Source organism: Xyrauchen texanus, chromosome 18 (assembly GCF_025860055.1).
Source record: "Xyrauchen texanus isolate HMW12.3.18 chromosome 18, RBS_HiC_50CHRs, whole genome shotgun sequence".
NCBI classification, from domain to species: Eukaryota; Metazoa; Chordata; class Actinopteri; order Cypriniformes; family Catostomidae; genus Xyrauchen; species Xyrauchen texanus.
In genome coordinates this window covers 29,464,138-29,476,976 of record NC_068293.1, presented here as the reverse complement: position 1 = coordinate 29,476,976, position 12,839 = coordinate 29,464,138, and the positions used below count along the sequence as shown (strand labels likewise).

General features: G+C 37.1%; 2 protein-coding genes across 2 annotated transcripts in view; one reads left to right on the top strand and one right to left on the bottom strand.

The window, feature by feature from the left end:
• The window catches only part of LOC127658596 (integrin beta-like protein 1), a 74,552-nt gene extending 71,871 nt beyond the window's left edge, over positions 1-2,681 (bottom strand). Inside the window, exons 1-2 of the mRNA XM_052147972.1 lie at positions 2,443-2,681; positions 856-1,058 (exon numbers count right to left, since the gene is read on the bottom strand). Of these exons, the coding sequence (XP_052003932.1) occupies positions 856-1,058; positions 2,443-2,534 (295 nt within the window). The 5' untranslated portion in view covers positions 2,535-2,681. The remainder of the gene's footprint in view (positions 1-855; positions 1,059-2,442) is intronic.
• Positions 2,682-5,562: 2,881 nt separating this feature from the next.
• Positions 5,563-12,839, top strand: part of LOC127658816 (sodium leak channel NALCN-like) — a 239,088-nt gene continuing 231,811 nt past the window's right edge. Inside the window, exon 1 of the mRNA XM_052148359.1 lies at positions 5,563-5,654. The gene's annotated coding sequence lies outside the window, so the exon portion shown is untranslated. The remainder of the gene's footprint in view (positions 5,655-12,839) is intronic.

Here is a 12,839-nt window from a genome sequence, read left to right as displayed (position 1 = left end):
AACTATACCTTTAAACACACAGTGTTTTGCACTTTTTCATTGTATTAATGCTGCCTCAGATGAAGCATTTGTAAGTTTTTTTTGCAGTGTAAAGATGGCATAGAATACTGTGTGCTTATAAACATGAAATGTTTCAAAGCTGGCCTTTACGTAGTCTACAAATGCCATCAACAGGTCATAGAGCTGTCAATCAAGGGTTTGAGTGTCAGGTGATTCAGAGGTTTTCGTTGAGTCTTTGAGAGCTGTGCATTCATGCTTGCAGAAAGCTAATGGATTTCTGTGGCCTCACAACTATTTTTGCACACACTCACCATCCAGTGGAACCTACTGCAATGACATTCAACAAAGTAAAGTAATCACTGGTAAAAATAAGCTTTGAAGCAGTGTCTGCAAAATCCTTAAAACAGACCCAGCTGCAAAAGAGGTGCTGTAGCCCTGAAAAGACCAGCATTGCTAGTCACAATCATATGTTGTGCTTTGGATGTTGGTCCCCTGCATTGGATGCTATTGTGCTGGCACTGTATGTCCACCTCATAACAAGCTTCACCAGAAAGAAGATGCTGGTTGATATGGTTTTCAAGGTTAACAGCATGGCAGTGCAGGTTCACTAGTTTGAGCAGCACCAAATCAGCACAGCAAAAACCAGCCTGGAACAGCGTGGATTTTCATTTTATTTATTTTTTTCCAGGGAGAAAAACTCAAAAGGGTCTTTTGAAACTGTCTGTGTTTGACTATTAGAAATTTCATTAGAGATTCAAATGACACATTGTAGCTAATGATACAATAAAGGCCTTCACTGAAGCTGGACCCTGGATTGGAGGACTGAGAGAAAAGAGAGACTGAGAGATCTCTTACCTCCACAGGTCTTCCCATCGTATGTCGGACAGACCCAGTCATGGCATTCACATCGTGGTCCATAAAATGTTCCCAGTTCGGTGACCTGGCATATGCAAATCCCACACTCACACTCTCCTCTCCCGCTGCAGATCAACCCGTCGGAGGTCCGACAGCGCCTCAGTGATGATTCGGCAGAGAGCTTACACTCTCCACCCACCTGCCTGCAAGATACAGAGTGTTCACTCACCCCTTTGACCTTTGCCTTACACATCAAACCTCTGTTCTTCCCATGTAGGTGAACATATGTCAGATGGTGGGTGGGTGGTGTTTGCAGTCTTCCCTTTCACCATTAATGACAACCAGACTCCCTCTCTCTTTCTGGTGGAAAATCTTTTTTAGTTTGTGTGGATAAGATGTTACTGGATTTCCTGTCTATGTATCTTGCAAAGTATGTATCTTGTAAACTAATATTTGAAGATAAGTTTTTTATGATTGTTCTAATCATGGGAGAAATAATAACTAATGCAATGGGGAAATGTAGCCATGACTCATACGATATGTTTCTGTTAGAGTACTCAATCCCACAGAGAAGACATTGTCCATACAATAAAAAATATCTCCTAGAAGAATGTGGAAGCAACAGAATAATAAACTTTCAAGGTGATTAAAGATCTACAATTTAGAACAACAATTAAACACAATGTTTAAAAGTTACATGTTATATTAGGTTTGTGAAAGTGATTCTAAGATTCTAGGATTTTGATAAAAATATTTGTTTTTATAATAGAGGCATAGAACTGCTGTAGCTGAATAACAGTGTAGGCTGTGAAAGGGTCCATGAAGAAAATGGTGTGACACTCAAGAACAAGAATTTCATTGCAAACCCCTTCAAAACAAACGGCAGACTATATTTCACTGTTTATTATTTTACCACCGAGTTCCCTTGTGAAAAAGTTTTCATTTGGTAGCGTTCTAACATTCCACTCCTGCTTTTCGTCTCTGCAGTTTGCCTTTCTCACATTACATAGTAGTAAAAATACAACTTTTTTTTTTAAAGCAAACACTATTCAGGGGCTTAGTATGGTTGCTCTTACATAGAACATGTTTGTCAGCAAATTTACTTTCGACAGATATGGTGCAGTGCAGTATGACTATACAATAGGCATGCTTTGTTGTACACAAGTGATGACATTAGATCAAATGTGCACCTGCTATGACTAAACCAGTAAACAATAGGCAAAGTTAAGTAATTTACATTTAAGTAATTGTGAAGTTTTGGAAGTGATCAAAAAGGTTTAATAAGCAATGTTGCCTGACTTAAAAAAAGGACACATTTTGAAGTAAAACAATAGTTTGAGAGGCACAAACTAAAACAAATACAATACTGCTGGCACTTTTCCATTGATGTAAGGAAAGAAAAAAGAAAGAAAAGTAAATAGTTCAAGACAAAACCTACAAGCATAAGACCCTGTAGTTATGTAGCTGTGACTGCATAACTCAAATTTTCTCCACTGTGTAGAAACCCAGTCTGTCAGCAAAACATGTTTGGTAAGTGCACAGTGGAAAAGAGGGAAACATATAGAAAAACAATATAGTGTAACTCACCTCAGTGACTGCAGTAAACTTCCTTCAATGGCTGAGAGCAAAATCAGAAGCACAGAAACTAAGACGGAGTTCACAAAAGTCTCTGCATGCATGTTTAAATCACCACCAGAAACCTGAAGTGAAGTGCCTTCAGGAATTTTCACTTTCCCAAACAGAGGGGGAATGGGCTGGCCAAATCCTGCTCAAATTCTTCAGAGGCCAACTGTGTTCTCCACGTGAAAGCGTTTGATTAGTTTTGACTCTCTTTACAAAGGCAGAAGCCAGCGTAAGAGATAAAATGAAAAAAGAAAAAAAAAAGAGAAGAAAACTTGGGTCATGATAAGTCAGATTTGGATTCTTGATCATGTGGTCTTGGTCTCAATATAAACACAGTCTTTGTCTGTTTCTGGGTCTCATTACTTAGTGTCTTGGTCTGGGTCTCAACACTTAAAGCCTTGGTCTGGATTTTGGTCTCACCTTATGGTCTTAATCAAGACTGCAGTGTATCACCAGTGCACTAAACGTGATCATTATTTCAACCACTAGTTAGCGTGGCATCTTTACCATTACTGAAAATTTTCATGTACTTCTCAGGGGCGGGCGGGGCCAGAAGGGTGGCAAGAGGTGGCAGCTGCCACACTAAAAATGAGCTTTGTTACAACACCTGCCACCCCAATATGGACCCCGCTCACATACTGGAGAAGGTGTGCAACGGCTGAACCCATCCATGTCGCTCGCACATAGTCTATAACAAATTTTCGAAGATTATTTCACTTGATATTGTAATTGCTAATATTGATAAATATAAATGTATTGCATGCCGTATTATTTATGTAGCTACACATCCCAAACAAGCTGAGAACAGTGTTCCTGAATTAGTTCAATGCTGAGCGGATTTCTTCTGCACCAGTGATGCAAATTTTAACTCCTCTGATTGGCTGTTGCATTCATGCATTCAAAAGACATGTCTGTGATTTTGAAATATAAACATTGTTATTTTGTTTATTAATAATGCATATGAAACACAATTCTTAGTAACCCATGGTTTTGGGAAGTCCAGCTCATGAATCAGTTCTTTCAAACTATTCTTTTAAATAATTTCTACTGCTTTATATCAGCATACATCATTCTTTATTTCAATCAGAGATTGTCAGTCTTATTGTCAGCAAAGAATGTTCCGTTTATTGCAGGGTTATTTTAATAGTTTAATTTTCCAACAATTGTTTTCAATTAAGTTTCCATCTCTCAGTTTAACTTTGATTAGCAAAGATGAATTTGCCATTTAATGTTAACATGTGAAGCAGCCATCTGTGTTTTGAGAGTTTATTGATGATGAAAATTATTTTTCATAATGTTGAACCAGTCCTAAAGTAATCAGATAAGTATCCACTAAGAATACATTAAGATCCTATTGGATAAACTGGAATTGTATTATTTCATTTACAATCTATTAGCATTCTTTTGAAAAATGATGCCTGCAATAAAGAGCTTTCTCTTTTTTTATCTTACTTTTATTGTGGTAGAAGAACAAACAACTTTGTGACACCTGTGACAAAAGGAATAGGTGTACATGCAGTGAAAATCAGACCAATGCCATGCAGACGTCTACTGTGGTACACAGCCTAGGAGCTAAATCTTCTAGGCTGTCCACTAACCATTTCAGTTCATAAAATTGGACTGTTTTTTTATATAAAGCTGTCTGGAAAATGTCAGAGTCTGCATTGGTAAAATTTAAATATAAATATAAATTCTTTAAATATAAATTCATAATCTCGGTTCATTCAAATGTATTGCCTTGTTCTTGGGTTGACAGAACTTGATCTGGATCTGGGTCTTGAAAGGTCTAGTCTTGGTCTGGATCTGGGTCTCCAGGGGTCAGGACTTAGTCTAGGTCTTAGGGGGTCTGAGTCAGTGTTTTGGAGGGTCTGGTCTTGACTATACCTCTGTGATAGTTAAAAGCAGTAGCTAACAGATGACTACAAAATTTACTTTCCATTTCCCTGCACTGCTTTCTTTTTCTATACGTCACAATTGAAAGGATTTCTTTAGTTGCTTGTATTTAATGCATAAAACATGATTTTCAGTAAGTATAAGAATCAATCATTACATCACAAAACTATTTTAAGTGATTTGAATCTCTTTCAACATGATCTTCTCTATCATGATCTGTTATTAAGGTTCAAATATTTTTTTCTAACATAAAAAAAGAAAAAGAAAATAATTATGAAAATTCTGGAGAAGTATTTTCTTATCACCCATAAAAGTTCTTCCAAACCACAAAACATATTTAAGGACAAACTGGCTACACAGTGCTTACAAGATCTGTCTAGTTTTCCATCTAGAATACACATCCACTTAATGAATGAATGAATGAATGAATGAATGAATGAACCAATAGAATATAGCAGATCTGTGAAGGGACCAGGCACCCTGATAAGTTAACATGGTACTAAGCGTGATCCAAAGAATCAAATGATAACGGCAATAATTTAATCTGTTAAATTTTGTGAAGATAACATTTAAAGTGAGTAATACATTAAGACCATGCATTCTAATGTTATTTAAATAATATGATTGTGCGTCTCGTGTCCAAACGGCACGACTATAACATGCGCCGTAGCGCCATATTTTATTATGTCGTTTGAAAAATGATTAGATTGAGATTTACTAACAGCACCTTGAATTTCATTCTGTTAATTACTCAAAAATGATTGTACGTCTTCAGAATACTTGGCATGTTACACACGAGTCTTAAAGTATCGATTACTTTAACTATTGTTTTATGGTGTTTTGGACTTTTTGGGCTTCACAGCTGATCATTCATTTTAATGACAAACAGCCATGTGAATATCTTACAGGTTTAAAGCGACATTAGGATAAATAAATAAGATAATTTACCTTTTTGGTGAAATTTTCTTTTAATTTAGCTGTTAAAGTAATACACGCAGTAGTATCAATAATATATACTGTTTTAATTTAAGTTTTTAAATTCAACGACATTTCATCTGCATTCAGCATTATGTTGGCAAAACAATGACAAACCTGTAACCTGCATATCAGTCCTGAGTGTGTGTACATTGTAAAGGGTTGCGGGATCTCATCCCGGGCGCTCTGCTGTAGCGGGTCACGCGCGTCCGGTGCGCAGCTGTCGCGCGGCTGCTGTAACTGAAGCTCGAGCTCCAAAGAACGGGTCAGGATTATACAACGAACTAACGACGATACTTCAATAACAAGTAAGTAAAACGAGCTTTTTCTCCCTTTTTTCTTGGTGAATTCGCTTAAGGTGTCATATAAGAGATGTGTTTTGTTTTATTCGGCTTGTTTGCATGTCTACCAGGAAGTGAATTGACCGACTGCGCAGCCAAAGGCCTTTGTTCAACAGCGATGTCATGGGTTTAAAATGCTTTTGAATAAGTTTGTGACACATTTAGAAAATAACAAACGCAATGCCATTTCAAAGTGGCATTTTTTGTAATGAAACTCGTGTGTTTTTTCATGTTATTAAGTGAAAGGGATTGCATCTGCAGCTCTACTCTCCTCTGTTGCCATGGTAACCTTGCAGCAGCGGGAGGAATCTCCTTGAATGATGTTAATGCATCAGGGCTGATGTCAAATGTTCCGGTGTGTCACGTAGCCTAAAGTGCAGAGACATAATCTCGAGTGAATTTGTTTTGTATGATTATATATAATATATGTATATTATTTAATTGTAATATTTTTTTTTCATTATGTTTTTTTATTTGCATATCTGATAAATGACAAGTACAATAAATGTCCACCACAAAATTACTTAGTAAAATATCTTGGTCAGAGATGCAGAGTGTTTAAATACATAGTCACGTGGTGTTGTGTATCTGATTCTGTGGGTCCACACGGTTGTTGAGAAATACTCGAAGCACAGCAAAATTTATCTATGTATCCTGCTACATGCTTTATGTTCTGTAGCACATTTAAGAATCTGAAGAGCTTCCTTTATGAGGATAGTTATCCTTATAGTGATCGTGTATACATGTATATATATATATATATTAGGGCTGTGAATTGATTACAATTTTTAATCAAATTAATTACATGTTGTCCCGATTAATTAATCGCGATTAAACGCATATACAAATATTTGCTGAGAAACCCCTCATATAACAATAATTCAATATATAAAGATTATACATATTTCTATCAATATATAATTATACATAGTTGTCTTTAAATATACAGACAAGGTATATATATATATATATATATATATATATATATATATATATATATATATATACACACACCTAAACGTAATTTATTATGAGGGCTTGTTTAAGGACCCAGTCAATTTACAAGTCAGACATGCTTGTGTACGCGTCTCGGGTGCGTTGTGTCATAAACATAAAATGTTTAGGTCACTGTGTCAAGTTAAATATAGTTTAATACTCAATCTTTAAACACATCTTGAGATCCCTTAGTTCGGATTTGCGCTCCATCAAGTGTTTTGAACGCAAGAACATAACGCATGTTTGTATTGTTCTGCCTACTGAAGTGTTTTCTTCACTGTATAAACTGCGCGTTGCACATACAGCTGAAATTTCACTTACTGCCCTCTGGAGTAAACAGGTGGTACTACAAGCTTGAATTTCTCAGGAATCTTCCTTATTACGGTACGGGGGTATGCAATTAATTGCGTAAATGTTTTTAATGCATTATTTTTGGTAAAATGAATCGCACTGAATTAATGCATTAAATCGACAGCCCTAATATATATATATATATACTGTGTATATATATATCAGAGTTTCCGCTAGAAAAAAATGGTGCCGGTCAAAGTGACCGGCAGAGGTTTCGTTTTACGGACATTTTGATGATATGCCGGTCAAATATATCGCCTCTTAATTAGTCAAGTTGAGGAAAACTGGAGGCAGTCTATGTAACTTAAAAAATGACATAATCAGGCCGTATAGAATGCAACATATTATTATTAGCTTAACTTTCAAATAGACGAAAAAAAAAAACATGAACGTCCGATTGGCGTCAATCAACGCCAATTGTTTTTTACTGTGGTTTCACACACGTTCACTTTTTGAAACATTGAGGCACGGATGTACCTAATACAAATAAATAAAACATCTCCAGTTAACTAGCAGATCATTCATTTAATCCGTTATTAAGTAAGAGCTCTAGCGCTAAAATCTGTTGTTTTTGAAATCAAGCTGAGCGATCGTGTCCGCTGCTATCAGTTGCATGGACGACGCGCTGCGTGAGTTGCGCAATCTTCACTAGGACGCGCGTTTCAATCTATCGCCGTTGCGGAGATTCTCTATTAATTCCGGTGAAATCACAAAATAAAATGCACACAAACGTGTCCCTGCTTGATATAGACTGTAACAATGCACTGATGAACATAGGCTATTCAGTTTTGATGATAGAGAAAAAAAATGCACGAATGCGTGGATTAGAAGCACTGATCTATCTATAATGAGATGTTCCTGATTCACCATCGTCTGGCCTCTGAAAAAAGCTTTTAAAGCTAGTCTGCCTGGGCCTGGCCATATTTGAAACGTCTCACTCAATTGTTCGTTGTTTAGGTCTATATTGCAGCCGTTTTAGGCGTGCGCTTTATTTGAAATGCAGCATGCGATGTTGTTTCATAACTTTCAAACGATAGAGCCTGTTCCTTTATAACATAGCAAGAGATCGGTGTATTTTTGCTTTATACATTTTAGGCTTATTCTCAAATTCAGATTGTGTTAGGGGGACGGGATTATTAGGCAATTTTAATCGGACAATTTGACCGGAGAGATTTAACTTTGTCGGACATTTAATTTTTTACCGGCCAATGTCTGGTAATTACCGGACAACGGAAACCCTGATATATATATATATATATATATATATATATATATATATATATATATATATATACACTTTGGCTGCCAGGGTGTGGGTATATATATATATATATATATATATATATATATATATATATATACCCACACCCTGGCAGCCAAAAGTTTGGAATAATGTACAGAATTTGCTGTTTTGAAAGGAAAGGGGTACTTTAAATTCACCAAAGTGGCATTCAACTGCTCACAAAGTATAGTCAGGACATTACTGATGTAAAAAAACAGCACCATCACCATTTGAAAAAAAGTCATTTTTTATCAAATCTAGACAGGCCCTTTTTCCAGCAGCCATCACTCCAACACCTTATCCTTGAGTAATCATACTAAATTGCTAATTTGGTACTAGAAAATAATTTGCCATTATATCAAACACTGCTCAAAGCTATTTGGTTTGTTAAATGAAGCTTTACATTGTATTTGTGTTTGTTTTTAAGTTGCCACATTATGCAATAGGCATGTGTTAAGGTCAATATTAGGTAAAAAATTGCAAAAAAAATAGAAACTCATTAGTTAGTCATTGTTTTGAGGAATGAAGGCTATACAATGCTTGAAATTACCAAAAAAAAAACTGAAGATTTCATATAAAGGTGTACACTTCAGTCTTCAAAGACTAAGGACAACTGGCTCTAACAAGGACAGAAAGAGATGTGGAAGGCCAGATGTACAGCTAAACAAGAAGAACAGTACAATAGAGTCTCTAGTTTGAGAAACAGACAATTCACATGTCCTCAGCTGACAGTTGCATTGAATTCTACCCACTCAACACCAGATTCATGTACAACAGTAAAGAGAAGACTCAGATTTGTGCAGGTCTTATGGGAAGAATTACAAAGAAAAAGCCACTTTTGAAACAGAAAAACAAAAAGAAAAGTTTAGAGTGGGCAAATATACACAAACATTGGACATAAATTTTGGCATACCCCATACCCAATTCCTAATTGGGTATGCTTTTGGTCCTCGTGGTGGTGTAGTGACTTGCCTCAATCCGGGTGGCGGAGGATGAATCTCAATTGCCTCTGCGTCTGAGACAGTCAATCCTTGCATCTTATCACATGGCTTGTTGAACACGTTACCGCTGATAGTGTTATGGATCTTAACCCCATTGAGCTTTTGTGGGATCAGCTAGACTGTAAGGTGCATGAGAAGTGCCCGACAACACAGCCACATCTATGGCAAATGCTACAGGAAGTGTGGGGTGAAATGTCACCCGAGTATCTAGACAATCTGACAGCTAGAATGCCAAGGATCTTTAAAGCTGTCATTGATGCATATGGAGGATTTTTTTATGAGAACTCATTGAAGTAGTTTAAGAAGTTCTGAACTTTTTCAAATTGTAGTTGTAAGTTTTCACGTTATTAATGCCCTGACTATAAATTGTGATCAGTTGAATGCCATTTTGGAGAATAAAAGTATATTTGGAAAAAAGTTTGGAATAATGTACAAATGTTGTAAATATATAAATAAATATATATTACAATTATATATAAAACCAAACCACTTTTGTAAAACAACTACCTTAAAAGCAAATTCACAACACCAGAGGATCTCTTGATCCACCATTAAAATGTTTAGTGATTGCATCCTGCCTTTAGGCAAATAGTCCTTTCTTGAAAAGTGAAACTAATTGCAGTGTTCTGCAACTTACTCCCACATTACTGCACTTACACCCTGTAATTTGGTTTTCACTGTCTTCAAACCTCTATCTATCAACACTTTCTAACTGTTGCAATTACTTTGACTTTGTAGAGGCTGTTCTTAGCAGGCCACAATGTTCTTGAAACAAATGTGAGAAATTTAAGATACAACTTGCTAAATGTGGGGAAAGAAATATTGATATGTTAAAATATCGTAATATTGTATCCATATTTGCATGCCAAATATCAATATTATAATTTAAAATTTTCCATAATAATATTTTGGTTTTTCTTTTTGCCAGATCGATCTAGAAATTCAACAACAGTCCCTTATTATATATAATTTTTAGAAAGACTAGCTACATTGACCTAACCACAGAAATAAGGAGCCATTATGGTCTTCTATAATTACGGCTTTGTATTGCACATAGATACAATACAAAGGCCAAATAAATTGGCCTAGTTTTGGAACTGCCACTTTTATATTAATTTAACAATGCATTTGGTGATTTGGAAACAGTCCTCTTAAGTCCAGTGAAGATGAATATTGAGTGAAATTTCATAATTTATCATAGTTTTGGATCGCAATACACCTAAAATAAAGAATTGCAGTAATATCGTATCGTGACCTAAATAAAGATATTATATAATTTCGCCAGTTAACTTGTGATTCCCACCCATATAAATTCCTTTGGTAGTGTAACCCTTATTTCTTGATGCCGCGTCGGCGATTACTCCAGTCTCTTCATCGTGGGTAACATAAATGAAACACGGGTTACAATGGTGATAATTCACGTTTCTTCTTTAATCAGAAGCATCGGCATAACAGCATGAACAGCCGCCTAACTCGCATACAACTCACTTCACCTCTTTCTTTTTTCTTTTCCCAGCGCGCTCTGCCTTAAAGAGGCAGGAGCACAAAATAACCTCTACACCAATATATATAAAACTTTATATAAGACAAATAAAAATGTACAAAACATTTTCTTAAATTATTATTTTTTGACATCTGTTCCTTTTTCCCCAAATAAAATAATCAACTAGTGAAATAAAATAAAATAACGAACTAGCAAATTTAAAGGTTACAGTCTTTCCCTACTTATCAAAGAAACGTCCTCGTTTCTATCTCAATACAATACTGAATAACTCTACAATATCGAAACAACTTATTAACATGACAACACGAACAGTGCATATGCAATAGTGCATAAAAAGGTATATTACCAACACACCTAGAATAATACACATTCCTTATCCTGTATGGGAAATCAAATTAGGTGTTATACAGTACAGTAAAAGTACTGTGCACATACAACTAATTTGTGCATAACACATCAACAAACAAAATCTTTAAATTTCTCAGGTTTCTTAACCATGCGGCCACTGCGAGTCAGTTGAGGTGGGTCCACTGATGGCAATAGGACCCTCCCCGGGGCCTGAGAGGCTGTAGGGCAAACACTAGGCTGTGGCACAGATTCTGGCTGAGACAAAGAAACAGTTTGAGCTGAACATTCAGTCCTTGCTCGAAGTGCAATCTGCTTTTCAGGTGGGTGAGGCACATAAGGTGGGGTAATGGGTCGGAAAGGCAAAGCTCCTGACAATGCAGTGAGTGGAACAGAGTGAGGGGCCACACTCTGTTCCACTCACTCTGTTCCACTCACTGCATTGAGTGGAACAGAGTGAGGGGCCACAGCACTATCCACCACATGAGGCACAGATACTGGAAAGGAACTGGCAGGCAAATTCCCTATGGAACCCCTGTAAGGCTTTAGGCGATTGTGATGTACCACCCACTGTCTTGACTGGGGATTTCTTGGATCTGTAATCTCATAAGTTACCCCAGGGCTGTCATCCTTGTCCATTCTCCTCAGAATTTTATATGGCCCTTTCCATTTTGGAGCCAGCTTATTCTGCTTCTGAGCTGGGTCATCCAAAAACACTAAGTCCCCTGGCTTATGTGGGTGGAAAAATTTCTTTTTGTCATACTGCCATTTCTGATTAAGCTTAGCTGCAGCGGACTGCGCAGTAGCATCTCGGAAAGCATAAGACAAACGTGTGGTCACATCTCGGGCATAGTCCGCAGGGGTACCTGGTGTACAGGAAGTGACAGTAGGACTACAGTTCAAAAGGATATCGGCAGGTAGTCATGGTTCTCTGCCATGTGCAAGAAAGAAAGGGGAGAACCCGGTGCTGGAATGAACACTGGAGTTATAAGCCAGTTCCACTTGTGGCAGATATTTATCCCATTCACCCCCACTTTCACAAATGTATTTTGCGAGTTGGTCTTTCAATGTTCGATTCAGTCTTTCGACCATGCCATCGCATTGGGCGTGGTAGGGACAGGTACGGGTTTTCTCAATGCCAAGTTGACTGCACAAATGTTTAACCAAATCGGACTCAAACTGTCTACCTTGGTCTGTATGGAATATCTCAGGGACCCCATGCTGTTTAATGTAATCCTCAAAGATGCACTGTGCTACAGTTGTAGCACGCTGGTCTTTTAGGGGGTACAGATTGACAAAGCGGGTAAAATAGTCCATTACAACTAAAACATACCTATTCCCAAGTGAAGTAACAGATAGCTCAGTGATGTCAGCAGCAATTCTTTGGAATGGTCTTTCCGCATTGATCGACTGTAACGGGGCTCTTTCATGAGGAGTGGTAGAAGCACAGGACTGACAAGATAAACATTCAGCACAGAATTTATGGATATCTCGAGACATGTACGGCCAATAGCACATTTTCCTGGCTCTTAACAAAGTACGCTCAGCACTCAAATGTCCACTAAACTTCTCTCCATGAAAACATTTAAGAGCTGTTTGAATGAGTACCTCAGGCAAGACTACTTGGTAAGCAGGAGGGCTATGAGGAGATGATTTTACTCTGCGACACAATA